The sequence below is a fragment of the Aythya marila genome (genome assembly GCF_965140915.1).
Source record: "Aythya marila genome assembly, chromosome: 8".
Taxonomy (NCBI): domain Eukaryota; kingdom Metazoa; phylum Chordata; class Aves; order Anseriformes; family Anatidae; genus Aythya; species Aythya marila.
The window spans coordinates 21,072,781-21,100,756 of record NC_139049.1 but is presented as its reverse complement, the minus strand read 5'-3'; the positions used below and the strand labels follow the sequence as shown (position 1 = coordinate 21,100,756).

At 37.9% G+C, this 27,976-nt stretch overlaps 1 protein-coding gene across 3 annotated transcripts in view; it reads left to right on the top strand.

Annotated features, from left to right (window-relative positions):
- The window catches only part of ST6GALNAC3 (ST6 N-acetylgalactosaminide alpha-2,6-sialyltransferase 3), a gene marked incomplete at its 3' end in the record, with an annotated part of 226,033 nt that extends 212,649 nt beyond the window's left edge, over positions 1–13,384 (top strand). For all 3 annotated transcript variants that reach the window (XM_082766335.1, XM_082766336.1, XM_082766337.1), the window contains exons 4-5: positions 8,719–8,826; positions 10,409–13,384. In XM_082766335.1, coding sequence (XP_082622461.1) covers positions 8,719–8,826; positions 10,409–10,595 — 295 coding nt within the window. The remainder of the gene's footprint in view (positions 1–8,718; positions 8,827–10,408) is intronic.
- Between the last annotated feature and the right edge of the window lie 14,592 nt (positions 13,385–27,976).

Below are 27,976 nucleotides of genomic sequence, written 5' to 3'. Positions count from 1 at the left end.
AATTGAATTAACACAATGACTGCAGACTATAGAAAATTCAGAAGGATATCAGCTGGTGCCCATCTGTGTTTTTCCTGTCAGCCGAGTATCTGGTGCAGTGTTCTCCCCACTCGAAAGAAGAGTTAAAGTACAGTCTTGTGCTAACTGTTCTTTCATTTTCACCATAGTAGTAAGACAAAATACCTATATAATAGCCTCTGTTTCCATCCCAACATCACAGACATACAATGAGCATCTTTAGAAAGTTGTCTCTTACTTTTTTGCTTTAAAAACTAGTAACATATTTTTATGAAAAATACAAGCTGCTTTCAGCCAAGGTTAGAGGAGCACCCTTCAGTATCTTGTCTTGACAAGGTAAGAGCTAATTGAGAAATTGCTTCTGTGTTCACCTACAATAGATTTCAATAGATATGCAGCTTGGAGTATTAAGTGCCCTTTAATACCAAAAGAAAAGGGTGGGAAAGCCTGCCTAATTAATTCTCTTTGGGGATCCTGGATTAACTGCAGCTCTGTTTAGTTTACATCCACCCCGGAGAAAAATGTGGAGGCCCAAGACAGCAAGTGTTGGTTTAAATGTAGATGCAGGAAGAAGTCACTGTTTTTGTTTGTTTGTTTGTTTTGTTTTTGCTTTTCTTCCCTTTGGCACACTTTTGGTTCATTTTTGGTTACAAAAGATGAAAATGTAAATCCTCTTCTGCTCCCTTTCATTCAGTGGGAAAATGCTGAACCAGCATTCACCAGATTGGCTGCAGGTTACTAGTGAAGAGTGCATAAAGCTGCCCTCCAGAAGCCCCTGGCACAAGTCATGAAACCAGTGTCAAGATTTCAGTCATCAATCCCCATGTCACCAGCCAGCAGGAATGTGCTCTTTTGCAGTAAGGTTTTGACCAAGCCAATAGAAAGTGAAAAGTAGTGGGATGGGAGTACAGCGTGGTGCCACAACTAGCTTGCAGGTTCAAGTTATTACCCAGGGAAAGCAAATTTGGCATTACCACCCATTTGCCTCAGCCCCTGGAAACATAATTAATTGTACTGTGAAGAACGCCCTAAACTGGCATAGGCCACAAGAGTTGCATTTCCTGATGATCTCAGTCTTTCTCAGGGTGGAGTGACTTTTACTCAGGTAATTTCCAAAGAAAAAAATGACTGTAAAGATGCCAACAGCTTAGCCCTTAAATCTGCTGATGGGAATTTAGCTTCCTGTCTTTCCAAACATAATTGCATAGTTGTGATGGTTATTAGTATGACAAAAAAAAAAAAATGTAGAAAAGAAAAAAAATCTGACCGATTTGTCAGTGACACCTAACACTTCTGTGGATCCTCTTCTGATTTAACCATCCATTTGCTTGTCAACTAAATCTAAATGCTAATGGAGATTTGCAGAGCCATGCCCATCAGTTTCTCTCTCTGCACTGTACACCTCCACGGGGCCCGGTTTACCGGTTATCATGCAGGAGCTGCTTGACTTCCCATCCCAGCTGGCAGCTGCAACCAGGGTATTTACAAAAGACATCTTTTCCTAATAGCTCAAACACATGCAGTGGCATCAACAATGCCTCAGACCACAATTTGTACTTACAAAAGGGAAGCAAAGGATTTGAAAGACATCAAGAGAATATGTATTTCTGGAAGAGAGTAGGGGAGAAAAGAAGGTTGGGACTGATTCTACCAAAAAAGGATAGTATTTTGTTGGATCTGAGTGTGGTTTGCTGCTCTGTAAGTGGTTTGCACCAAGATCACAATTTTATCTGAAGAGTCAGTATGAGCTGCAGAAACCCAACAGCTGTAAGAAATTTAGTTAGCAGCTCTTGTTCTCTACAGGGGATGTCATTCAACATGAAAAGTGTAGCACAGATTTTCCTCTATGAGAATCAGCTTGAAAATAGTACGTATATATTGGATGGAAGGCAGGGTTTACAATGATAATTCATTAGTCTTGTTTCTTTTCTGTGTGTTTTGAATCAAGCTAGACCTCCATGATTACTATCGATAAACAGGAATTCTTTTCTCCTCTGAGCTCAGCAGCACAGGAGTCTGAAGGAGCTCTCTCTGCATGGATGAAATAGCTTCCTTCTTTTGCTGCTTGAGTTCACAACTGAGCTGAGATGCATCAAAGTCAGGTCAAGGAATTGGAAATAAGGAAACTATAGAAGCCTGGGCAGCAGAAGTCAATTTCTTTAAGTTCATTTTTTTTTCCCCTTTGTTCCCATTTTCCATGTAGAATAGAGCAGAGAGAGAGAGAAAAGAAAAAAATTACACACAACACAAAGATTGGAATTATATGCATAAATTACTTACCCAAGCAGATGCTGTATGCATTTCAGTCATTGCAAAACACAGGCTTCCTTAATTCTAATACTGTTTTTACCTTTCCTGCCAAAAATTGTAAATACTAAGACAAATAGTTGTATTGTTATTTTTTAATTAGAAACGGTTAAATACAAAGTCATAATTTCTCTATTTCCTTTTGAGATCATTCATCAGTGTCCTTTCTATCCTTTTTTCAAGGCCATTTTGACATAGGAATTATTAATTTTTACATCTCTTTTTAAATTAGATAGTAAGGGGAGATTCTCGTGGGCTAGTTTGTGACCCAGGAGTAGCCTTGTGCTGCGTTTGTAGCAAATTCAACTGAAATGTGTGACTGACTTGTCCTCCGAGTTCCATTAGTGCAGTATTAATGTAGCTAGAAGATCTATATTTTCTAGACATCAATTGGACAGTATGCCACCTGACTTCAGTTTATTTTCAGGATTCACTGTAAGGATGATCTGCTAAGAGTTTTTTAGCTGGCAGGAGGGCATCACTTGTCTACTCCCAAGTACATCTTGATGGGCACAGTCACTGTCTGAATCTGGAATGTGGCCTGTGCTGTTCATAATGCATTCCACTTGTTTAAGCTTTGCATGAAACCATACACGATGGATAATAAAACATCTGTCCATATATAAATGTTTCACTTTTCACAATGACCTGAAGCACCATGTGGGCCTTTGAATGTGTGAGACAGCCTGCTCACTGCTTGAGGGGCACGGGTGTTTATTATTAGATGTCCTGCATCATTATGAATGCAAAGCAAACGCATGTGTGCATGCACACACGTACAAAAGAATGAATAATTATGATAAACAACTGCCTAACAGGTATCTTTATAATGCAGAAATAGCAACCATTTTTACCAGGTGAAATCAATTCTCTGTGCTTGCATCTTGTTCATTGCTCTTCCTGTGTTATTATTTCTGCAGAACGTATATAATGAAATTATTAGCAACAAAGCACTGAGTCTTACAGAAAACAGAATTAAATCCAGGCAATTGCTAATGCTTTTCATCATTTAGAGTATTACCCTCTCCTGTACCAAATTTCTTTCCTTTTTTTCCTCTCAAGAAAACAGCTTTTTGGCATGAGAAGTATATACACTTCTCAGAGGAGAGGTGCACAGCAAATGCACCTTGCTGTTCTCTCCGAGGTAGGGGCATTTTGCTGTCAGCTCATTCTGATCTGTCATGTGCGAATCTACTCTTGATACAAAGAGGAAGGCATAGACCAAACCTGTGACTTGGGGAATGTGGGTCTCTAATTTGGCAAAGAAGAGCTTTTCAGCAGCTACGTTAATATCTTCTTCTTTAGGAAAAAAAAAAAAAAAAGAAAAAAAGAGAGAGAGAGAGAAATCTCAGTCAACATAAGTACAATAACAGAATTAATTTGGTTAGCAGAGAATTTTGTAATGGATCACCAGTCTGTGCTAGTAGATAAATTTTTCATATCATCTTCAGTTGTAAGGCAACATACTGTTATTCACAAACCTACTGTAACCCCAGGAGGAAAGAACTGGTAGTTTTCAACAAGAGAGCACAGAGGGGACATGCCCCTCATTGCTGAGGGTCACTCACCCGGAGTGGCAGAGCCAGGCAAAACCAGAGCAAGCTGACCCCTCACAGATTGACGGGATCTTGATGCCCTGCAGCATCAAGACCAGGGACATGTTTACCTGAACAGTCTACACTAATCTTAACATTGTTCTTGAAAATATTTCTTTTTGTTTTGAACCATTTTCTACAAATGTTTTAGCATGCTGAAACACCTCTCACATTGTTAAGCCTCCACTCATTGAATAACTGTTGCTACTTTCGGTAGGCAGGTCAACTGAGGATTTGAGTCTATAAACAGCATTTATGAATGGATACATTTTTGTCAACTAATTGGCCTGGACAATCTTGTCATTTCAATCTGTCATTGTTGAATTCCATTTTACAGCAATATTTTGAAATGAAGCAAAGAATTGTCTTGTTAATGCTTTTGGCAAGCTCTCTGTTACTTAATAGCTTCTTGAAGTCCTAAATTTCTGAGTTTTTCCCCTTAATTAGCACTCTCAATTGACCTGCGCTCTCTGATTTCTCCAAGGAAAGAATTAAAAAATAGACTTCTAAATAATTTTCTGAAATCAGATTGACATGAAATTGCTTGTCTACAGATCGCCTCCACCTTAACAAACTTTTTTTTTTCTTTTTTTTATTTTTTTTACCACTGAACTCCTCACTGCAAATTACAATCCATTGAACCAGAGAGCTAGAATTGATTGTGCACTTAAAAAAAAATTCTGGAACAACTGAATAAAGAAAAGAGCTTTCTGGAATCTTAAGGTGAAATCTGAACTCAAGTGACAACAAAATTTTTACCCAATTTGAACTCATATTCCCTTGATCATTACAAAAATATAATATACCTCCATTTTCCCCTGATGAGGGAAGGAACTGTTTTTTCCTTTGTTTAGTCTACACCAAAGCATGGTTATAGATGCCAAAGAAGGTGAATTTCAGTATACAATATTTTTATGAGGCATTCTCTACTCCAGCTTCTTTACATCAGTTTCGTATTCTTTTTGTAGAATATTGGAAAGCTAAGGCAGAAGAACCCAATTGCTTACATTTTAAATTATTTTTTTATTAAAGTTTTATGTATCACACATTACAATTCTAGCAATCCTAGCCTAAATAGTGTTATAGTGTTGTTGTTGTTGTTGTTTTTTACCTTTTTACCACTTTCTTCTATAATATAGAAGGTAAGTCTTCTTAACGGGTTGTGAGGAACTGTACTTAGTTCTTTCTACTGGAGTTTACAGAAGCATTGCTCAAATTGCAAATTTTATGTTTTGCAACTTGCAAATGAATAGTAATCTTGGCACTTGCTTTTCTATTCTGAGCTGAAATAACAACATTTTAAACAGTTAAACCTTCACTAAGAGCAAAATAGGCTAGCATACACTTTGTTTTAAGCATCTTAATTGATTTCATTGGTCTTTTCAATTGTTTAATGCTGAGCATAGGCCTGTGTACTTTCCAGGAATGCTGGATGGTATTTAGCAGAATGAATTTCACCCTGATAACTAACATTTCTTTAAGAATCCGTATAAAGTAGGAAGTATGCAAAATAAACTTTCATTCTCAAGGTAAACAGAGAAAATAACTTTTTGTGAGCATTGCCTTTTTATTGCTGCATCCAGCTGTAAATCATGTCTTGAAAGCAAAATCATCTTCTTTTTAAATGCATTTTTTGAAAAATAGTGCATTATTTTCTCTTGAGCTGTTGAGACAATTTCCTGCCTAGATCTGGTGCCCCATTAATTCTAGAGTATAAGAAAAAGTCACTCGGAGCCATAGGGAACAATTTTGGATTTGCTGCACACACATATATCACAATAGATTTGCCTATAGTACTTCTGCAGATGATGCTTAACAAACTCCTACTTTCACTATTTTGGGATTAATGTTCATATTCCTTCAGATTTGTGCAGTAACATAGACTCATGCTATGTGTAACTGGAGGATTCTTTTACTTTCAGTGTGCAAAATTTGAAATTTGAATGCAATTACAGTAACAGGAGAAACTCTTTCAAATGAGTCTCAAAAAAACTCTGGCCAAAAAACATGCAAAACTCTCCTGTAGAGAGAGAAATTGCATGCATGGTGTTAGCATAATAGCAAAGGCTGAGACACTGCTTTGCACTACGGTTTTATGGGATGATATTTTAAAAAGTATTCAGAGATTTATGACTTTTTAGGGACAACTAAAATTGTTTTCACACTTTTAATATTGCTTTCATTAGAATGTTGAAAGTCTGTTTATGGTATCAGATTGAATTCTAAGGTGTTACCAAATCATCCAGAGTCCCCACTGCTTAAGTGTATTCCCTCATATTCCTACGTATCTTCAGAGGAAAGGGAAAAATGGGAGGAATATAAGTGCTTTGTTTTAAAGTACATAATCTATATTCTGTCATGTACTTCATCTCCCAGGGAAGGTATCTGGGAACTCACTCTGCTGTTTTTATTTATCTTTCCAATGTAGTATATAGATGAGAGTACTAAGGTCCAATGGTGTTAAAACAGGACATGAAATATTGATTAACTCTTTTTTAAAATTCTGTCTTCCTCCTGAGTATAGCAAATTTCAGATCCTACTGCCAATATAGTACTCTCCAATAAACCTCCAATATTGGAAGGGTCCTGATCTTCACAGTGTTTTTATAAATGGTTATTATGATTCTAAATGGCTTTAAAAGTTCAAGGATAGTGTTCCTCTGGTACAAAAGCAGAAAGCAAGTTAGAAGCAGTACAGCTGTTTATCATGGCAGGATGTTGCCCTGAAGTAACATGAACCAGGCTGGGAATTTTCCTTGCTAGACAGCAGAAGAACATTTTGTTCGAAGCAACGGAGACCCTAAAGGGACACATAAACAGATGTACAGTTTTGTGGCTATGAGGTGTCAAGCAAAGAAGCACAATTACAATTGGTCTCCACCTAATGAAAGATGGGTATTTAACACCCAGCCTTTTGTTCCCACTTGTCATTCTTCAGCACTAAGTTAACCCTCTATTTCTTGCTTCTGGAATGCTCCTCTGCTCTACAAAGACAGCTCAACAGATGCTTAGGAGTTTCCCCAAGGATAAAGACTTTTCAGGAAAAGTAGGGATAGAAGTTCTTCATGCAGTCTAACCTGTGGGGAATGCTAGACATGGACAAGGAAGAGAAGATGTAACCCAAGGTCCTTTGAGTGTTCTTGAGTACAGGACAACAGTAAGCATTCATCAGAGCAGAAATTTGATTCTCAGTTTTGTATGTGTCAGGTCAGTGTTATTATAAAGGTTGTGCAACTACTTTTTTACCAATCTTCTTAATCTTACCAATCTTACTTTGTCCAACTTCAACAAGAAAGAGCAAGGAAATAACACCAAATCTGAGCCAAATGCCACTGACTGACAGATTAACCAGGGAAGTTACCATGGTATGTCCTTGCTCTGAACCAGGAAGAAGCACCTGAAGTTGGTTCTTGTGTCTCACAGGAAAGTTGGGTTTTACAGGCTGGATGAGTTGCTGTATGATATATATGTGTGTGTTTGTGTGTGTGTGTGTATACATATATATATATCTATATGGGTTTTCTTTGTTTGTTTGTTTTTTCCCCCACAAGAAAGCTTTATTCCTACCTCAGGATAAAAATGTTTTCAGACTTTTTTGTTGATGGGGAAAACTGATTTGCACATAAGCCTACCTGGGAGTTCTTTTGCAGCCAAACTTAATTGAGTGCAAACCTTAGGTTACTTTAACTTATGATGGAGAACAGACTGCTCCCTGCTGTACCTGAAAGCCAAAAGCTAAAAGACATGGCATAAAGCTACACTGTCACCTCCTCTCATTCACACATGGCTGAAAGTTAGGGCTCTATTAAGATGGTTTCATTACTTCTGTGGTGTCTTTCTTTGGAAACTGGATACATTATTTATAATTTCAAGATAATGATTTTCATTGATTTCAGTCAAACTGAAAGCAGTACATGCACAAAGCTGGACTTCAGCCAGTTTGTAAGCATTGAGTACTAAGTGTATTCTTATTACTTATGAGGTTTTAAAGTAGTAAGTGTTGCTTGCCCAGATTATATGGGTGATTTTTTTGACTCCCAGTCTGCCATTGGTAATGCTTGTGTGCGTAGAGTGAACAAGATTTGGTCTGTAATTAACAATGCGCACATTTGCATACATAGCCAGTATGTGACCAAATCCTTGCAGATAATACTTTTGGACTGATTTAATGGGACTAGTTATTTGAGCAAAGGTTATCAATTTGGGCAGCATCCTCTTGTGCTTTTTTCTCTGTGTTATTATCTTAAAGAACAACAGCACAAGTTTGTGTAAAGGGATGGACACAAAGTTCTGTTTTTCATTTACTTGTGTTCAATGGTTTTCTACCAAAATGGCCTTGAAAGTTTCATCTCTGTGTGAATTTTCTCACAGAGGATAGCCCACTGCAAATTCATATTTTGCTTGGGGAAGAGGATAGTGCATACCCACATGCATGCAGCAGAAACCCTGCCTGTAGTTTGCTTTCTGGCGAACTTTATCTCATTTTACACACTCTAGTAATTGTTATCTTTTGGTTGTACAAATAAATAAATTATTTTACATCTCATGGGAGATGCATTGCTTCACTTCATATATTTAACATGGTATTTTTTTCTGTGGACAATAGCTTGAGGCCCCATGCTGGCAAGAATGAGAGCGTATCTATAAATAATTCAATATAATTCAAAATAATTGTATGGTTTTGACAGATTGTCAAGTTGCTTAATGCCTTTTGTCCCAGGTAATAGATTATATTTCTTTGATAAAGTGTGGGTAATTTCTCATTGCAATTTGTTTTGTGTATGTTGTATTTTTACAGAGTCCAGTCAGGTTCATATCTCAGTACGGGTTGGTTTACCTTAATTTTGGCTATGGATGCCTGCTATGGAATTCACGTCTATGGGATGATAAATGACACCTACTGCAAGTAAGATCACAGGAAATTATTTTCATGCATCTACAATTCTGATGTCTTGTCAAAATTTCACAATTGATTTTAATATCATAAATCCAAAAAATGGATCAGGCAGCCATTTCCCAATGTTTTGCATTGATGTGACACTATATTGTCAGCATACTTAGTACTGATATGGCATTTGTTGTTGGTAAAATAAAAATATTTACAAAGTCTAACATCAGATGTCATAAGGAACTATTTTTAATCAAAGATCTTTTGCAGTTTCTGAATTAGCTGGAAACCAAGTATGTTCCTATTCTTTTGACAGAATGTACTTACTTTACTGCTATAGAGGAAATATTAATATATTAGTTCTCTGAATGCCAAATACACCTGGAAGTGAAAGAAACTGATTAGTCCTGGATAGTTACCTGAAATTACATTTCACAACCACTGAGCAACCTGCTTGAACTTTCTAGGTTATATATGGCTTGTTTTGAGTAGTAGGGGGTTTCTAATTAGATAATAAAACAAGTCCTGCAAGCTTTATCACAGTAAACTGACATAAATTCCAACCAACTACTGTTAGTGACCTTACAGTGACAATGGATTAATTCTATTGTCAGAAGTATAACTCCAAACACAATTTTTAAAAGTCCAAGTTAAGTGCTTTAATCTACAGGATAAGGTAGCAAAATATAAAATGAAACTATTCTTCATTCACAAAAGCAGGAAATGTCATAAACAATATATGATGCAAGTCCAAGTCTATTTTTCTGTACCTAGGCTGGTTTAAGTCCTGCATGTAACCAGTTCAGGGGTCCTCAGCTCCTAGAGTAATGTCTTCATGCAGATGCTCACTCCATATTCTGTGTCACTCCAGCGTGGGAGTCATTCCTGGCAGACCACCCCCCCCAAAAAAGAGGCATTTGAGTCACAGCTGTTTAATTAGGATATCATAAGAGTAGAGAGACTTTTCAGAACTTGCAGATCCCACTGATTGAGTCATCCAGATGGAACGAACATATGTTGTTCTTTGTTTATGAAAACACAGTAGGTGCCCTGAGATGAGGAGTGACAGGACTAAAGTTGTCCTCACAGAGTTCGGCTGAGCTGTCATTGCATAGCCTTGATGTAAAACCAGCTAATGGCATGATAGCACTTCAGTCTGTTGACAGCAGATAAGGATGAGTTTCCTTAAAGCTGCAGTTCTGCCTGCATCACCTCCTTGTAATGTATATTATTCTAACATTAATTAGCCAGTCCAAGAACCGGTTGCAAACTTGGGACTACTTCATGAGAAGACTTTGCTTAGGGATAGAGCCTCCTGGACTGATTGCTCCTCAGAGTCAACTAAAACGTGTGGTACCCATAAGAGCTGGCACCTCAGCTCCTTGCTGACTGATAAGATGAGTATACGTCAAGAGATACGCTTAGCTTCATTTTCTACATCAAAATTCATACAAGTCATGCTGTAATGAAAGCCCTTGTGCAATTTAATTTAGCAAAGGAGCTGAGATGCCAACACATGGAAGGGATTTCAGTGAATTCAACTGCGGTATATAATGTTTTTCTTGAAAATAATACTTAAGACTATCTTTTCTTTCCCTAGGTCAGAAGGCTTTCGTAAAGTTCCCTACCACTATTACGAGCCAGGAAGAGATGAGTGTGAGGAATACTTCCTGCATGAAAATGCTCCATACGGAGGCCATAGGTTTATCACGGAAAAGAAAGTATTTGCTAAATGGGCCAAGAAACACTCAATAGTATTTACACACCCCAACTGGACAGTGTCTTGATAGTGGTTTTCTTAACTCTCCCTTAATAGCATAATATTACAAAAATGTCTCAGTTTACAATAATTCTGCTTACATCTGGCAGGCCTTTCTCAGCCTAAGTAACACTAAACTAAAAAGTAGAAGACAAAGAAGGTGATGGTTCGGTAAGCAAAATTGATCAAACTGTGGAAGGCAGACACATGGCTTGTTATTTCTTAGGGTTTTACTCCACAAAATGCACTTTATACTTTAACTGGATTTTACTTCAGTAGTTAAAGGTGGATGAGATTTCCTGTATATACAGGTGCACACAGAGAACATGGTGGTTCTTTAAAACTTATTCAGTATCTTAGTTAATTAAAATTTGTATTTGCAACTCATTTGCAGTACTGATAGTATTGCAGCACTTGTTCCATTTGCAGTATGGAGAATTTTCCACAAAGGAAATATGAAAAAATATACAGGCCTCCAAGGTCTGCTTGTCTTATTATGAGTAAGCAAATGTTAAGAAACCACCTAAATACATTGATACATGTGAGCACTTGCATATGCAGTAAAATTAGAGATGAGCTAAACGTGGTTCTTGAACTGCACACAACTTTCCACATTTTTTTCCAGCAACACTGGACTTAGCAAAGACTGTGTGCTGCAGCCCACACCAAACCTTTGGCTGTTGTAACTATCCTGCTGTCAGGATACACTGTGTTAGTGTAAGGTTGGCACATGAACATCTCCAGTTGTGCCTTTGAGTTGCTCCAACATCCAAATACTCGTATTTTGACAGTATTGCCCTTGCAGCCATAACAACAATTCCTCTCTCCACTTCTCCATCTTTAAAAATGGGGACAGTATCTATCTACCTCACAAGGGAATTGTGAGGATTAATTTAAGTCCATAAAGCACATTGCTGATAAAGAATGCTACGGCATTTATTCTTAACACAAAAGCAATGGTACCTGTCATTTATTCTTGTCTGTTGGGTATTTGAAGAAAGTGATGGCATGTCTGGATATGATGGCAGATTACTCTGTGTGTCCTCGTTCCTACTGAGGATAATTTGGAATAGTTCCCTCAGCTTGCATTGCTTCAAATGGAGTTGAAAGAACTAACCACCTCACAGTGTTATCTACACATCAAGAAGCAGTTCAAGAATTTTAAAATATACTCATCTCTAGTTGAAATATGTGTTTCCAAGCTTATTCTCATGGAAAGTTTTCAAGTGCAGCAGACTCATTCTTAATATGACCATAATTCAACTAAGCATGTGAGTTTTATTTAAACTATATTTAAATTAATGCTTTAAGTTTAGAATGTGTCCTAAGAATATTTTAACATCTGGAATGTCAGATTCAACACTGTAATAGCCAATACTGTGAACACTTGAAAGAGTTATGTGTGGAACATGACACACAGGGTTTACTCATGCTACTTTAACATTAAACAATAGGAAACTTTGTATGCTTTTGTAAATCATAAAAAGGGGAAGTAAAAAAGATATTTTTACATGTAAGTATTTGTATACTATTTCCTATTGTATATTTGTACATATAAATCTATATTTTATATGCTCATAGCATATATATATATATTCTCATCATCAGCTGCAACTCTTATAGGATAGGGACAAAAACTCTTTACCAGTGTTACTCCTCCTGATCATTGGTTACTCCTCACTGATCATTGGTTTCCTGTTCCTGTTGGTAGGTGATACTAGGGTATAATCTCTCTTGCCCTTTGTATTTTCTACTGTAAATGCAGCTTTCTGATTTTATTTTTAATATAGCTCAGCTTTCACTGCTTACTTTAGTGCTTTAAGTGTTCGTGCTGGTTAGACAAAGGCTGGGGCCATTCCTATGATCATGGATCATAGGAATACCTATATTGAAATACAGGCTCTGTTCCACATTCGTGTGACTTGATATCTCACCTTCCTGCTTGGAGAAAGAGAACAATAATACTTTCCTACTCCCTGTCTTGACTGACTTTCTTTTAAGCTCTTGAGACAGATATTCTCATTTGCAATGTATTTGTATAGTGCCTTGCAGAAGAGGTGCCCAACATATCCGAAGGCTACAGGCAATGTACAAGCAATATTTTTAAAGTGGCTGTTTCTTGTCCCTGGAGTTTACAATCAATCGTAGGCTAATACAGCATGGGATGAAATCCAGAGGGGAAAGGGTCATGGATGCATGAAGGGTTCTAGTAGCAAAAGACTGTGAGCTAGATTTATTGCTATATGCATATTCATCTTTTCAGTTTAGATGGATGGCTGGATAGACAGAAAGCTAATAAGGAAATTGTAATGAAGGATTTGAAGAATGCAGGGCACACAGAAAAAGGGACAATGTTCGACATATTTTGTACAGGGAAACATAGGACAACCTATAGCTCCCCTGTGAGAAGAGGAGGTGAAAAAGAGAATATCAGTTGAATTGATCTTGTGTTTAGAAGGTATTTGGGTTAAGAGAAAGTTACAATGAAAGTGCTGCACACAGAAGTGCAGTTGGGCTTGGACCCATGAGAAATGTTCTTACAAAGCATAGACTTTATCCCAGCAAGCACAGCATAAGGATTCTGCCTGAGTTGTGTTTGCATGCAAGACCATTTTTAAGCCTGAGATTTTTTTTTAAGACAATTAAGGCATGCCAAACTACCATGAATGTGTTGTAAAATATGTGCTTCATCCTGCAGCTCTTTGTAGAGTGCTTGCATGCTGTATGAAACAGTATCTTGTGCTATGGCTAGCTAAGAAATATGTAGCTCTAAGAACAGCTAAATGTACAGCAAAAATGAGAATGTCATTAAGAGTGCAGTTGTCACAGAGCAAAAGTAAAAGTGTTGCTCTCTGTTTGTAGAGGGGCTTGGATTTGCAGTGAGATCCACTTTTAGAAACATTGCAGCAGACTTCATTCACAGTAGAGGAAATGAACATCAGTTCCCTTATTTAAATGAGACTGTCTTTAGCATAAACTAAACATATTTGCATGATTTTTATTATATGAGTAAGGAACTGTGACCGCTGTGTTAAAGATAATTCTACAAAGAAATGACTTTGTAGGAATTTGTTAAAAATCAGCATTGTGGTACTGAAGAAAAAAAATTCAATGCTTGGCTGTGCGGTAAGAAACCTTGATGATTCACCTTCTGAGAGCAGTTAAGACATCAGCTGAGAATCATTTATTAATTCTTTGAAATAAAACCTACTACAGTTTACCTGAATGTAATCAGATCCTAATTGCTTATTCATTCAGGCAGTCCTATTTTAATCAACTAGTTATGTGTATAAAACAAGCAGGGAGTTTACCATGGGTTTTCAAAATAGATCTTCCCATTGCTGCTAATAGAGGGATACTTACAGATGATTTGGCCTTTTTTTCCCCATCAGTCAGCTAAGTAGTCATCAAATATTTCTTTTGTAATTTAGTTGGTTGTTGAAAAGACACTTTTAAAAATATACAATTTTTGGCTTGCCATAGCCTTAGTTTTGATAAAAGTTTAAATTTTAATATACTTTCTGTTGCAGTACCGTCTGATTTATATTTTTCCAGAAAAAAAAAAAAAAGAGGTCTTAAATAAGAGCAGAATTTTTCTAAATCTTTTTGACTAGCTAATTACCAATTCATAGTTAATTAACTGAATAATGAAAAAAATTATTTTTGTTTTCCAAACAGATACAGCAGACATGATCCCAACCTTCTCATTCCCCCCAGATGTCCAGATCACTTCCCTCTTATACCGTGGCCTCTTCACAGAAAGAAAGCAGTAGTGTATCCAGCCGAATTCCCTTCCCATCTGGGCTGGGAGGCTCCATCTGCAGACTGCTTGTATCAGTTACAGCAGTAAGCAGGAAGGGCTGAGGAAGAGTTCTACTGAGGAGCAGATGGTGTTCCAACTTCTAAAAAATGTCCCTAAAATGTTTGACGAGTGGAGTATCATTGATCTCTCCTGCAAATACTTTCCCAAATACTCTGTTTCTTAGTGTGCCATTAGCTCCTATCTAGATATGTTGTTCCACTCCCCGCTGCTGATTACCAGTGAAGAGAAAATGTCTTTTGCAGGGAAAGGCAAAGGCAAATTCCATGTAGTCAAAGATGTCTATATAAGCACCACCAGGGAGGTAGAAGTCAGCCTGGCACAACTTCAGTTATGTGTAGAGGACCCACTTCTACAGATCTAGGAATTTCTGAGGACTCAATTCAAAAGTAATGGAAATCACTTTGGCAAGTTCAGACCCTGAGTAGAGCAACCATCCCGGTAAAATTTTTGCACTCCAGGGTACTGAGGTAAGCAGAGTTTTGTCTGAGAAGCACCACGTGCACATAATGCATTGCATAGTTGATGATGTTAAAGAGGAGCCCATCCAACACAAGGAGGGCTGATGCAGGCAGTGCTCAGTCACCTGGTAACGGTCCAGACAAAAGTAGGGCCCTGCACAAAGAAAGCTGGCAGCAGAATACAAATGCTCAACCAGAGGACATGTCCAGGTAAGTACAAATTAAATAAGTAATCACTCATGAATTATAACTGGATGGTGTTCTTAGCAAGTAGAAAATCAGAAGCACTTCCCAAATAGATGCTTAAATGTTGCTGACAATATTTTTCTGCACGTTTCATAGAGCACATGTCGTTAGTGGTGCTTGAGCAAGTCTGAGGCTTGTTTATGAGAAACCTTAGGGGTAGCCTTAGGAGGGAAACTTGGTGTCAGTGCCAAAGGATCACACAGGAGCTGTCTGGGGGCATTTCTATGTACCACATACATCGGAGAATCATGTATTTACTAAAAAGGGCTGTTTCTCCTGACTAGGCATAATTAGCTCTTTTTGAGCAGAAAGTGTTTCATTTTCAGCAGATGTGTCTCATTCTGTTCCTTCTTTCCTGGGAGGATGCAGAGGAATGTGACTTAACCATGGGGGAGTGAAGAATGATATGGTGAATAAATAGCCAGCTACCAGGTTCATATGTATTTCTCTGTCTGTTGTTGTGACATATAGCTAATGACAAAGCAAAAAAACAAGCATTTTGTAAGCTTTGTATTGCATAACCCACAAAAGTCTCATGTGTGTGGTCTGCGCTGGAGTCTCAGGCAAACCCTCCAGAAACAGGCTGAAGGAGAAAGAGGCAGTCTCTCCCAAGTGAAAGGGAAGGCTTCTGTGTAATGCGTGGCATCCCAGGACCCACTCCTCAGCTTTTGTAGGCTCATGTAGCCTCAGCTTTGGGTCCTTTCCAACCCTGTTGAATTATGTATATTCTCCAGCTGACTTACACAGCCCCTGAGCTGCACAAAGTCTGCCCCGTTCCCTGCCTTGGGTGGGGCCAGGGGACTGTTGATGCTGCACCAGGGCTGAAGAGCAACAGGCAGGGACACTGTGAAGTCAGCAGTGACCTCACTGGGGGCACAGTCTCACCTCAGGTGCTGAACAGTTTTTTGAATGAGGTGTGAAAGAGCTCACTGGGGTTTGGTTATTTATTTAATTTTTTTAAGGTTAACTCACAAAGAATCACCATTTTATGGGTGTCTAAAACAGCTGATTTCACATCTTTTTTTTGCATTGCTTGCTGCTATTTCTGGGAATTCATGAAGATATGCAGCTGTCAGCATCTGCCACTGCTGTCCTGATTTACTGGCCATAAAGAGATTGTAAACTTGAACTAATGCATGTTCTAACCATGTATTGTGCATGATAGCATGTTATATATTTTATTCTAACACTGTAATAAATAACGTAAGTTGTGTGTAGATGTAGTTTAAGTAGCAGAAGTAGTGCTTTTTCTTACTTTCATATCATGTGTTGTCCAGAGCACTTCACTGGAGCTCTGTGAGTGCCATTAGCAGCTGGCAGCATATAAATTGTTGAAACCAGTCAGGAAGTATTTACTAAACTTGACATTTTTCCTTAGAATATCAGAAATAGTTAAACTTGTTTTCATGAACCTACTTCAGTGCTCACAGTCACAATTTTGTGTCCTGTTATAAGGAAAACTTCACAAGTGTAAGGGAATGACTTCATTGACACAGGTAGTGTTGAGATGCTGGCAGGGCAGCAATCACAAGTTTTGATATCTGTGGCATCTCTTTAATGGGAATTGCACATGTAGAAGAGTAGCAAAGATGCCAGCAGCTTTTTCATATTGTTGCTGCTGAAAATAGTATTTCTGAGGATGGCTGGAGCAAAAAATTGGGTGCTCACTGCTCTTTTGGCAGTTAATCTGTCCCCTCCTCACACACAGACTCTCATACACATCTGCAAACATGAAGAGTGCCTACAGGGAAAGCCTTTTTTTCCAGATAGTGGCAAGTCAGAACAAAGAAGACTAATCTCTTATGTGGCAAACATAGGCTGTAGTACTTGTTGATTCATGTTTGTTCTGTATGTTTTTGGAGCCTGTGTCTACATTAGTGAGAAATGAGCTCAGCTGGATCAGCTCTGTAGCCTGAAACTGTTAGTGCTAAGTACTTGATAACCACACCATACACAGTCTCTAGTTTGGTCCCATGGGCTGAATGCCACATCTTTTAGTTTTATCAGAAAGGAATCAAGTCCGTGGCCTGAGGAACGCTCCATCATGCAATACAAACCTTGTTAAATGGGGCTACTATAATGGTCTGCCCCTTAGGAAAGTGAAATTTCTATTAGCCCATCTTTTGGATAAATAGAAGCCCTTTGGGTTTTACTTATTTATTTTTCCCCAGTCTTTCCATGAGTTCCCTCTTTTCATAGGTATTTTTCTTTCAAGTATGAGATCTGGTCCCTTCTGTCAGGTTATGGGAGATGAAAGCTCTTGACTCCTCCTAAAATAGCATCCAAATGTGGTGTAGGACCATGTAATCCAGTATGGGTGCAGCATGGAAAGTTTGATGAAGAGTTAATTGTGATTCCACTTGTGGATGTGGTTTTAGCATGAACATGTCGAATGCTTGCTAATGTATCCATTGTTTTTTATATACAGCACCCCATTCAAAATTCCCTTCATCATTTTTCCAGGGTATTTTTTGTTGTTGTGGCCTTCCAGTTATATCTGTATATGTGTGCACATATGCGTGTATATACAGTATACAATCCTTTTTCTGTTCTTATACAGTTGCTACTATATGCTTCTAGGAAAATGATGTAGAAAGTTCATGTTATGCTACTTATTACATGTATTCTTTGGTTGCCTTTTTGTAGCGCTGAACAGTGTATTCATAGCAGATATCATTGTAGACTTAGAAAACTTTCATGCAATTTATTTTAGATGTTTTGCCATGTGCTACATGCTACTTAGTTTTTGCTCTCACTTGGAGAATGTGCTTCTATGTACTTGCTAAATTGTGCCTGGGATATTTTAAAGATATGAATAAATGTATACAATTTTCCAATATCTCTTGCTGGATATGTTTTATCTGACATAATTTGTGTATAATTTCGTGCTAAGCACTTTTATTCTTATTGATGTATATGCCACTGTAATCATATCTGACAGTTCACTGAACTCAAAGAAAACAAGATCTCTGTTCTAGAAAGTATTATACTCTGCAGCATGCAAACATGAACTATGCCTAAATTATTTCTTAATTGACATTATGGATATCTAAGGCATCTATCCCAAACATACCAAGTAATTTTGGGAAACCAGCTCACAGAACCTACACACAGAAGAACAAGAAATGTTTTCGTTTCTCTGTGTAAATGCACCTGCACACACACACAGAAATGGAGATTTGTAGGAAAAGTATATTGGATCCCATCCATAATATTACATCCTTCCAGCACTCCCTCAGACTGCAGCACTTTCAGAAGTCACGTCATGCAAACCCTTAGTGGACATTCACCACTTACCTGAGAGACTTCTGTGAGACTGAAGGGCTGTGGTAGAGCTCACATCTCCTGAAAAGTTGTGAAGCTCGACTTGCAGCTAGCAAGTTGACATAAGCATGAGTGGGACCTACGTAACTTCTCTTTCTTCAGCAGACCTGCTGAAGGTTTCTACAGTAGCAAACCGTAACTACATTAACCTGATATTGTCCAGCTAAGACTGTCAGTAAAAAGCAACCAGCTTCGATGTATAAATTTTAACTTGGTCTATATGTGAATTAAACATATACAGACTGGGTCTGTAAAAGGGTTGGAGATTGCAGGTATGTCTGTCAGCATTGGCATATGTAATGCAGCAACTGTGACCATCTAATTTTGTCCAGATTCTGGTACACAGGTTCAATCCTAAAATTGAAAAGCATGGCATAAAGATTTGTTTTTTTAGAAACTGCTATTTTGTCAGCCACTACAATGAGGGGAAGGAAAAAGAGAATTTCTATGGTAAGACTAAAACTAAATAAAGGGAAGAAATGCCATTCACATGTTCAGCTTTGAGGGTCCTTCAATTCTGATATGCTGCCAAGGGGCTTGTTAAGAATTTGTGTGTTATTTTTCAGACATACTCTCTGAAGATATCATAATATTCCCTTCAGAACCATTTCAGTGTGAGCTGTGAATACATACTAATAGCATGATGAAATATGGATTCATTTAATCCTTTTTCCATGCAGGATAGTTGGTTTTGTATATTGTTCATGAAGTGCATTCATACCTAATAGTAGCAGCATGGGGTAAGAATGCTAATTTATTCAATTATTTGTCATAGAACCAGACACTCAGATAAAAAATAGTGTAATTACAGAATTATCCCCATTAGCTATTTTCAAACCCTTATGGAATAGCCAGCCTATCCCCCTGAAGTTTTTGTTCCTATGGTTTTACATTTGGATCTGATTTTATTGACTTGTGCCAGCTCTCCCAGTAATCTGTGTCAACTAGTCTCAGTGAGCCTTTCTTTTTATTACTGAGCAATCCCTTCATGACTGAGTCTTCTACAAACCTTTGGTTTTTCTTCCGAATTGTTGATAAAAATGTTAACTAGAGTATGCCCACGCAGCCATCCCAACAGAATACCCGTTCTGTGATCATTCCCCATTTAAATTCAAGTTTTGAAATATCAGTTAACCAGTTTTTGATTCACTTATTGTGTAACATGTCAATTTTGTATTGTCATGGTTTCTTAACTCAAATGTCATAAATACCACATCAAATGTCATATAGAATCAAAGTATATCAAGTGTTGTGTTTTACTTGTAGTCACAACTGGGAAAAAAAAAAAAGCCAACAAATGTTTGACAGTATCTATTTTCCATATTGCACTTGGAGTGGCATTTAACGTATTTCTCTTCTTTAATTAGTTAGTAATTCAGTCCCCTGTCAGCCATTCCATTGCTTTGCTCCAGATCAATTTCAGACTGACAGGACTGTAATTATTTGGGTCATTAAGTTTATCCTTCTTAAATATTAACACAACACAAGTTTTCACACATCTTTCTGGAACTTTCCAAATTGTTCCAAATCTTAGGAGGGAAAAAACAAACAAACAAAACAAAACCAACAGTAATAGCAGTACAGACTCCTCAGTCAGCTCCTTTAAAACTTTTGGACACAAGTCATCTGAAGTCTCCTATGCACATATATCTTTCTTCAGTAGCTACCATTCAATGTTTTTCCATGTGTTTTTTTTTTTTTTTTTTTTTTTTTTTGTAACATGGTAATTCATCATCATCCTCCTAGCGCATTACTAATTGTCTGTCCTTTCCTTAAATACCAAACACAAATACTTACTGAACACTTCTTTCTTGTCTTCATTATTCTTGACAAATCTTTCAAGTTAATCTGATAAAGAACTGTTACCATTGTATGGCTTCTGAAGGTATTTGAAAATTATCCTTAATTCTCTAGCCATACATTTCTTCTTACAATTTGGCTACCCTTATCGAAGGAATTATTTATGTAATTCCCTACTTCTACTCCGTGTTCAGTGTTATCAACTTTCTTTCTTCTTTTCATTGATTTACGGTTATATAGAAGTTTTCATTAACCTTTTGAGATAGATTTTTTTTATTTTTTAACACATGTGGCTTTCTTTCCTAATATTACAGATACTTAATAAAATATTTGTATTTTCCAATTATTGATCAGTTTTCTCTCCCAGCTGGTTCTCCTTTACAATAGCTTTCAATTTGGTAAAGTGACTGCACCATCCATAGTACTGTTTGGGTTTCATTCTCTTTTTGCCTTTTTGTAAAGAGCAAACATGCTATCATCATAGCCACTAATATTTAGTTCTTTTATCAAGTTCTTTGGTCTCTTTTCATTATCTGTGAGATAAGATCTCACATAAAATCCCCACTTTTTTGGAGAGTTTCACTTTTTCATTTAAGAAATGTTCATATATAATGTTCAAAAATTCTACAGAGTAGTATCAGCATCATGAAATTTTAAGCATATGTCAGGCAGATTGAAATCTTAGATGATAGTGCAGCTTTTTTGCTCCTACACATTAGAGAAGGTGCTAAGGCACCCAGTCATCCTGTTCTCTTCTATGATTTGGTGATTTGCAGACAGCAGCTACTATCCCATCTTGGTTTTTGTGCGTTAAGAATACTGATCCAATGCATGCCAAATAATTTGCTTTTGAGCTGTCAGTGTCCTGAAATCAGACGATGTCATTTTTTACTGTATATTTCAGCACTTCTTTCTCTTTTCCCTACTTGATCTTTCCAAACTAGTTTATAACCATTGATTTTTAACTTCCAGTTATGCAGCTCTTCCCATCTGGTTTCAATACTACCAGCTACACTGAATTAATAAATAGGTAGTTCTGATTCCTTTCCCTTTTTACCCAGACTCTTTAGTATTGATATATAGAAAATCTACTAACTTTACATCCTTGATTAATTTTGCTTTTGTCATCTTGGTTTCATGCTGCATAAGGACTCTGTTTGTTTTGCTTTGCTTCAATTCCCCTGTTAGCATTCATTTTCAGCCTCTTCCCTAGCAGATTGTTTGCCTTTTCACTGAACAGGAGACCACCCAACCTGTGCCATCCTTTCTACTGCATCAAAAAACAGATGCTCCATGTTCAGATTTTTTTTTTCTTGTATCCTGTCTTCTTTTATTTGCCAGCCAAGGATAATATCCTAGAGGATCGTGCAGGCATTATTCTTCTTCAGCAACATTCAGTGTTCCCTGAATTTGTGTACGATCTGTGAGACCTCCTACGAAGCAGAGTTACTAGTGCTTAATGCATAATTATTGATGATACTCATTCCTTGACGCTGTGTATCTGCCCAATCTTAAAGACATACCTCAAATCCAGGCTGCAGGAATGCTCTACTGCTCTCTGTTATTCCTTTGCAATGCAGTCTTTCCAGTCATCTTTGTATTTCCACCCTTTCTCCCAGATCAGTTCAGATATATATGATCACTAGCTGCCCTTTTATTAAATGCAGCTTCCACCTCTGGAAGATTCTGAAGTTTGGCGTGGGGAATGAGAGACAGGGGAAAACCATCCTGTTTTAAAATGAAAATGTAGGCTGTTTTAACACATCTGCCTGGGTGCTTCTTTTTAGTGTTGCAAAGAGAAGCCAGAGCTCCGTGGAGAGCCCAATCCTGGGGCTAGCAGCTTCCATCTCTCCTCTGGATTGGCAGAATTTGGGAACTACAGACTCTAGGCTCTCAGCCAGTGTATAAAGTGAGCAGAGGAACTGTCAAAAATGAAACAGATTAAGAACTGGCTTGTTTTGTCAGAAGATTGATCAAATTCTGCACCTTTCTATGGGAGATTTAAATGACAACCAACTAGCATTCTTCACTGGGGAAAAAAAAATCTACCAGAGAAATCCTGATTAACTCTTCTCCTGTCCAGTGGAGAGCTATCTAAATTAATTGTCTTTGACAGGTGAGGTCTGTCCTCATCTTGGCACAGCAGATAAGGTACTGGTTACAACACATCTGGGTAGCCTAGCACAGCTTTTTAATTACAACAAAAGCACTTATCACAAATGTCTTGTAAACTCAGAATCAACAGCATTTGGATTGCAGATGCTTGGCTGTGGGGTTCGATGATTTACCTGCTTAAACATTATCATGCCTTCTGTGACCAACTTTGTCTTTGTCTTCAACCCATTCTTACAGTGTCTATATTTCATCAAGACCTCCTACTCAGGCTTTTGCTGCCTTTTTTTTTTTTTTCCTTTTTTTTTTTTTTTTTTTCTCAGAACTTCAAAAAAGATGCTCAGATTTGATGCACTGCAAGTTGCATTGCTTCATCATCTTAGTGACCTGATTGGAGAAAGGTACTAAGGCACTTGATGTATGGTGGGCAAAAAGTTTGATTGCCTCCTTGTTCTATGTATTCATACTGCAGAACTAGGGAAAGAGCTATGCAAATGTGTTCCCTGAAGTTACCGTAGTAGCACTGAAAATCCTCTGATAACTAACTTGCAGGCTATGGCTGCACAGTACAGAACAAGCCCATGCCATGTGGAAGAACTCTAGACATCTCTGAATGAACAAGTTTTTACACAAATGACACTGCATTTGTTACATCTCTGTGAAGGAAAAAATGAAGCAAACTGACAGATCATAGCCTCATACCTCTTCTTAAATATCTGATTTTTATGGCCTATATTGTGGGCAACAGCTTGAGCTACTTGGAACTGTGAATCGCTTTTGGTATTGTGTTGATCAATTTTGTCTCTCTTGTTCTCTCACATGATAAAAGTCTCATGAATGGTCATAGATCAAGTCACTGCCATGTGTTTTTGTTTGTTTGTTTGTTTTTGTTGTTGTTGTTTTTTGTGAAATTGTTTTGAAAGGAAGGAGAGACTGCACGGTTTATACTTGCATAACTAGCTGAAAGCTGTATGCGGTAAGCAACATGAGATCATCAAGCAATTGTGGTAGTAATTACCATGAATATACTATAATGATTTGTTGTTGTTGCTAGTTTTTCATGCTATCTTAAAAAAATCGTTTCTTTGCATCGGTACCTCAAAGATTCTTTCAAAAAAGTATGAAGCAGACAGACAAAGATACGAGTTTTTGAAAGCCCAGTTTCAATTACATGAAAAAAAGAAGCAGGAATTTAAGAAAGGCAGAGTAAAGAGTGAATATTTAAGCTAAAGATATTGAGCCACAACATTGCAGGTCTTTATATGCTGTACTTCTCATTGGCATCAGTGGTGGCACCTACTTACAGCTCAATACAGGACTTGAGGTTCGTGCTTTCTGCTTGTAAATGGCTATAAAGCACAGAAAAAAGAAAAAAAAAAAAAAAGAAAAAAAAAAGAAAAAAAAAAAAAAGGAGGGGAAAAAAAGTCTTTTTCTGGTGCTGAAACCTTTGTTTTATCTTTAATGATATTTGAAATGGCAACCAGACTTAGTGATAGTTCAAGTAAGCATCAGAATGCAGTTTTTCAGAAGAAAGAGGGACAGGGAGTCAAACTGCATCATTTTTCAAGGGCAGCTTTGCAATCCTTGGGAATTTAAAAATGTGAAAAGTAGAGTATTAATTTGAGTGCAGTGGTAGTGAATGGGATAATTTAATAGCACCTTCCGCTCTCAAGTATTTCTTTCCTTGAATAGATTATTAGACAGCAAGGGTTGAGGATACAAGCCTTGAATCATGAAAGCATGTATACATGCTGAAGAGGTACTACAATGAATTATAAGCACTGTTAATAGTTTAGAATCCAAAGGGCTGACGACCTCTGCTTTTAAAAACATGTTTTAAATGTTATCATTCTACAGCAGTGTTTTCTCAACTCTTTATCTTCTAAATGCTTTTGGACACACAGACCATGGGATTAATTATATACTGCAAGCAACAATTCATGAATATTTAACATACTCATTTATACTTAATGAATAAATTTGCATTTTGACAGTGTTATTTAATGTGGTTTAAGGAAATACTGCTCATTACCTTTCAATTTTGTAGATTAGGAGAATGTAATTGGAATGATAAGGTAGGAGAGAGATTGCACGATTTCCATGTGGTTCTTCAGGTTTGTTTCCATGAGTTTCTGACTGACACAATTCTGTTTGCGGTGTTCTGGGGAGGTTTCTGTCTCTATTTCTGATCCTCCAGGCAAGGAGGCAGGCGGTGGCCAGGCATCGCCATGATGGCCGCCATTTTGTGTGTTATGTTGGCCGCCTTGATGGGCGCCATGATGGCCGCCATGTTGTGTGTCGTGATGGCCACCTTGATGGGCGCCATGATGGCTGCCATGTTGTGTGCCATGAGGGGCATCTCAGGCCTGCGGGCCCCAATTGCCCTGCCCTTGGCCAGCCACCCCCCTTGGGGTGGGGCGGTGCCTGCCTGGCCGAGAGCTGGGCTGTCATTGGAGAAGAGCTGCGTCACTCCCCGGGGAAGGCAAGGGATTGGCTGTCCGGCACCAACCACCCGCTGAGGCGTTCTGAAGGGGGCGACATTTCCCTCAGCAGCGGAATGTGGTTAAGTGAAGTAGGTCATGTGAATGTTGAGCAACTAGGAGGTCGCGAGCTAAAAAAGTATCGAACGCAGCTCATATGAGTCTGAGAAAGTACGTAAGGTCTGGGAGCTAATCAGGCACAAGGACACGATATCTGTTGGAGGTTTGGGAAAGTACTAACTGTGTTATTTCGGTCGATGGGAGTGAGAAGCTAGCTGATAAAATAGAGAAATGCACTAACCAATCATGAGCTTAACTTTTGCAATATGTATGAGCTAATTATATTGAATTAGATAAAAGACGACTGAGCTATCCAATAAATCGAAGTTCACTGATCACTCATATTGAGCATCTATGTCTTCCTTCCGTCGACAACAAATGTTCTCGCAACAGCGGAATGCAAGATGCGGTCTGCTCCGAAGGCACTCATAAAGATGTATTTTGCAAGATTTTGTGACTTTTCCCGAAGACCTGGTTCATGACAGAGCTCTCTTTTAAAAGAAGAAAACAAAAAAATGCAGTTCATCCTTAAGAAAAACCTCAGAGCTGATCCGTGTGCACTTCAGCAGTTTGAAGACAAGAAACAGGTAAAAACAAAAAAAAAAAAGTTAATTTTTGCTTCTTGTATTTTTAATTTTTTAGCCGTTTAATGATTTGGGGTAAGGGAAGCGGAGGGGTGGAGGAACAATTTGGTTTTCAGCTGTCACCATTTGAAATCTCAGCCCCATTTCATTCTGTAGAATTTCTTCTTCTTCTTTTTTTTTTTTTTTTTTTTTCCTGTTGATTTTAATAGGGCTAAGTACTCAGCTTTTCAATTACAGTGTCTTTGCTTTGCATTTTAAGCATAATCAGAAGTATTTTTTTTAAAAAAAAAGTCTTGATGGTCTTGGATCTTTCTGTATCTGAATAGCAATGTGCACAGCAAAATATCCCACAGATTTTCTGTATTTAATATCAAGGACTGATTTTGTAAATCAGTCTTTAAAATTGCTTACAATTTGCTTCTTTAACAAAGTATATATATTGTTTCTATTTGTCATTTTGAAGTGCCATATGGTGGCAGATACTAATCCACAATATGTTACCATAGTTCTCTCTGATCACTCTTGAAAACAACATAATTACCCAAATGGAGACTTGACCTTTCATTGAGTTTTAATGGACTGTTTTCTGAGCACATTTCTAATCAAAAAAAAAAAAAAAAAAAAAAGGCGTGAAATGTTATTGTCAAAGTTGGCTGTGTATATCTTGTCTGGGAATGGAAAAATCTTCAGGCCAGAATCAGGCTATATACCAACTGTCTGCTCGGCACCCAGAATGATGACGTCTCGATTCTCACAGGGGGGCCTGGAAATATCTCTGATGGTAAGCAAAACTGAGATTTGAAATGTAAAAGTTGTGTTGCTCTCCTCCTCCTCTGGGCAGCAAAGTCAGCCTATCTTTGGCATGCACCTCATCCTCCATCTTCCCACATGGTATGAATAGAGGTGGGTGTACTGGACAAAGTTTGGATCTGGATTTTGGTATTCCTCTCCCTTATATTTTGTAAGGTTTGAAATCTTAGATACTGTTTTGATGTCATCTAGTGAGGTAAGAGGCTATGATTGGGATCCACTTTTCAAAGCAGTCTGGGCCTCAGTGGTGTCACATTGTTGTACATCTCCGTATCAAGAATTGTGTCGCAGTCTGTCAGCAATGTAATGCATTTCTGTCTTTAACGTATCAAAAGAGCCAAAGCGTCTGGTGGAATGCATGGGGCAAATCTAGGTGGTTTGACTGCACGTGGTCTCCTTTTCACCTGATGTACCAAGCTTTGTCAGGGGCAAAAGAAGGTGTGGTGGGCACCAAGGTCAGCTGTGTGTCAGGGGAGGTGCGCAGTGGTTCTGTGCATCTGAGTTAGTGCTGGGCAGATGCTGAGGAATAGCTGCAAAACCAGCAACTTCTCCTCATTGGGAAGAGGGTTTTTTAGTGGTGAGTACAGGTTTTTGTTCCTGAGTTTGTTCACAAAAATCACTGATAATATGTAAACCAAAGAAACTAACATTCATTCTTTTGAGTAAACTTTTTGACATGTGTATTATCCTCTTTGTCTGGAATTTGGTAGCCTTGCTGTGTTTTTGCCTTTATTCCTCTCAAAACATTTTGCTATCTGGAACACAGAACAGATCTGGGTTTAGCATGCTGTCTTAAACCATTATATTGGTAGCAGTAAATACTAACACTTCTGAGAACTGCGGGACTGAGCCCTTACTATATTTCCCAGGATATTTGTTGCTGAATATACGTACTACTTGCCTCCATTTTGATAAGGCATGAAAGCAATAGAAGTCCTATCTGTAAGACTTTTCCCACTGGGAAATCTTGAATTTGTGAATATGGTGACTGATTATATGCATCACAAAGCAAAAATGCATAATTGAACAGCAGCAACTGTCTGAAAATAATCTACTGTTCCAAACAGTTGAAGGCCCCAGTGTGACAAGTCACCAACTATTAAAACTCTCTTACTGTGATCAGTCCACATACTGACTAGATAAAAAGTATTAGCTATGAAGACATGAAAGAAGCAACTTAATTCCTCACATGCCATACCTTCCAGTATGCCTAAATCCTGTTTCATCGGAGCATTGCCAGCATGGGCACAAGTCCTAGAATAGATGGCATCAGCCCCCAGTGTATCTGTTGCTGAATATATGTGCTTTTTTCCAGTACAGAAGGTTTAACACTTATGGAAACAAAAAGATGTTTCAGGGTAGATTAAAGACGTTTTCTTCCTTAGGTGATCCAGATTTACTTAGGTTTTTAAACTCCATAATATTCTGCCTGAAAATATGGAAGAAAATGCTTGTTAACACAGAGATGATCAAGTAAGCAGTCTGTACCTTTTCCTGAATTTTATCCCAGGATTTTCAGTCTCTGAACAAATTCGCAAGTTGTATTCAGATACTTGAGGAAGCCATACAACATGTTTGCTTTGGATTTTCCAAAGCACTGGTACCCACATCCAAGTTACACAAAATCAGTACATTCCTCTATTCATAACTCATAATGCATAAGGGATAATTAACATCAAACTAGTCACATATAGGAATTCAGCCTAGGGGCT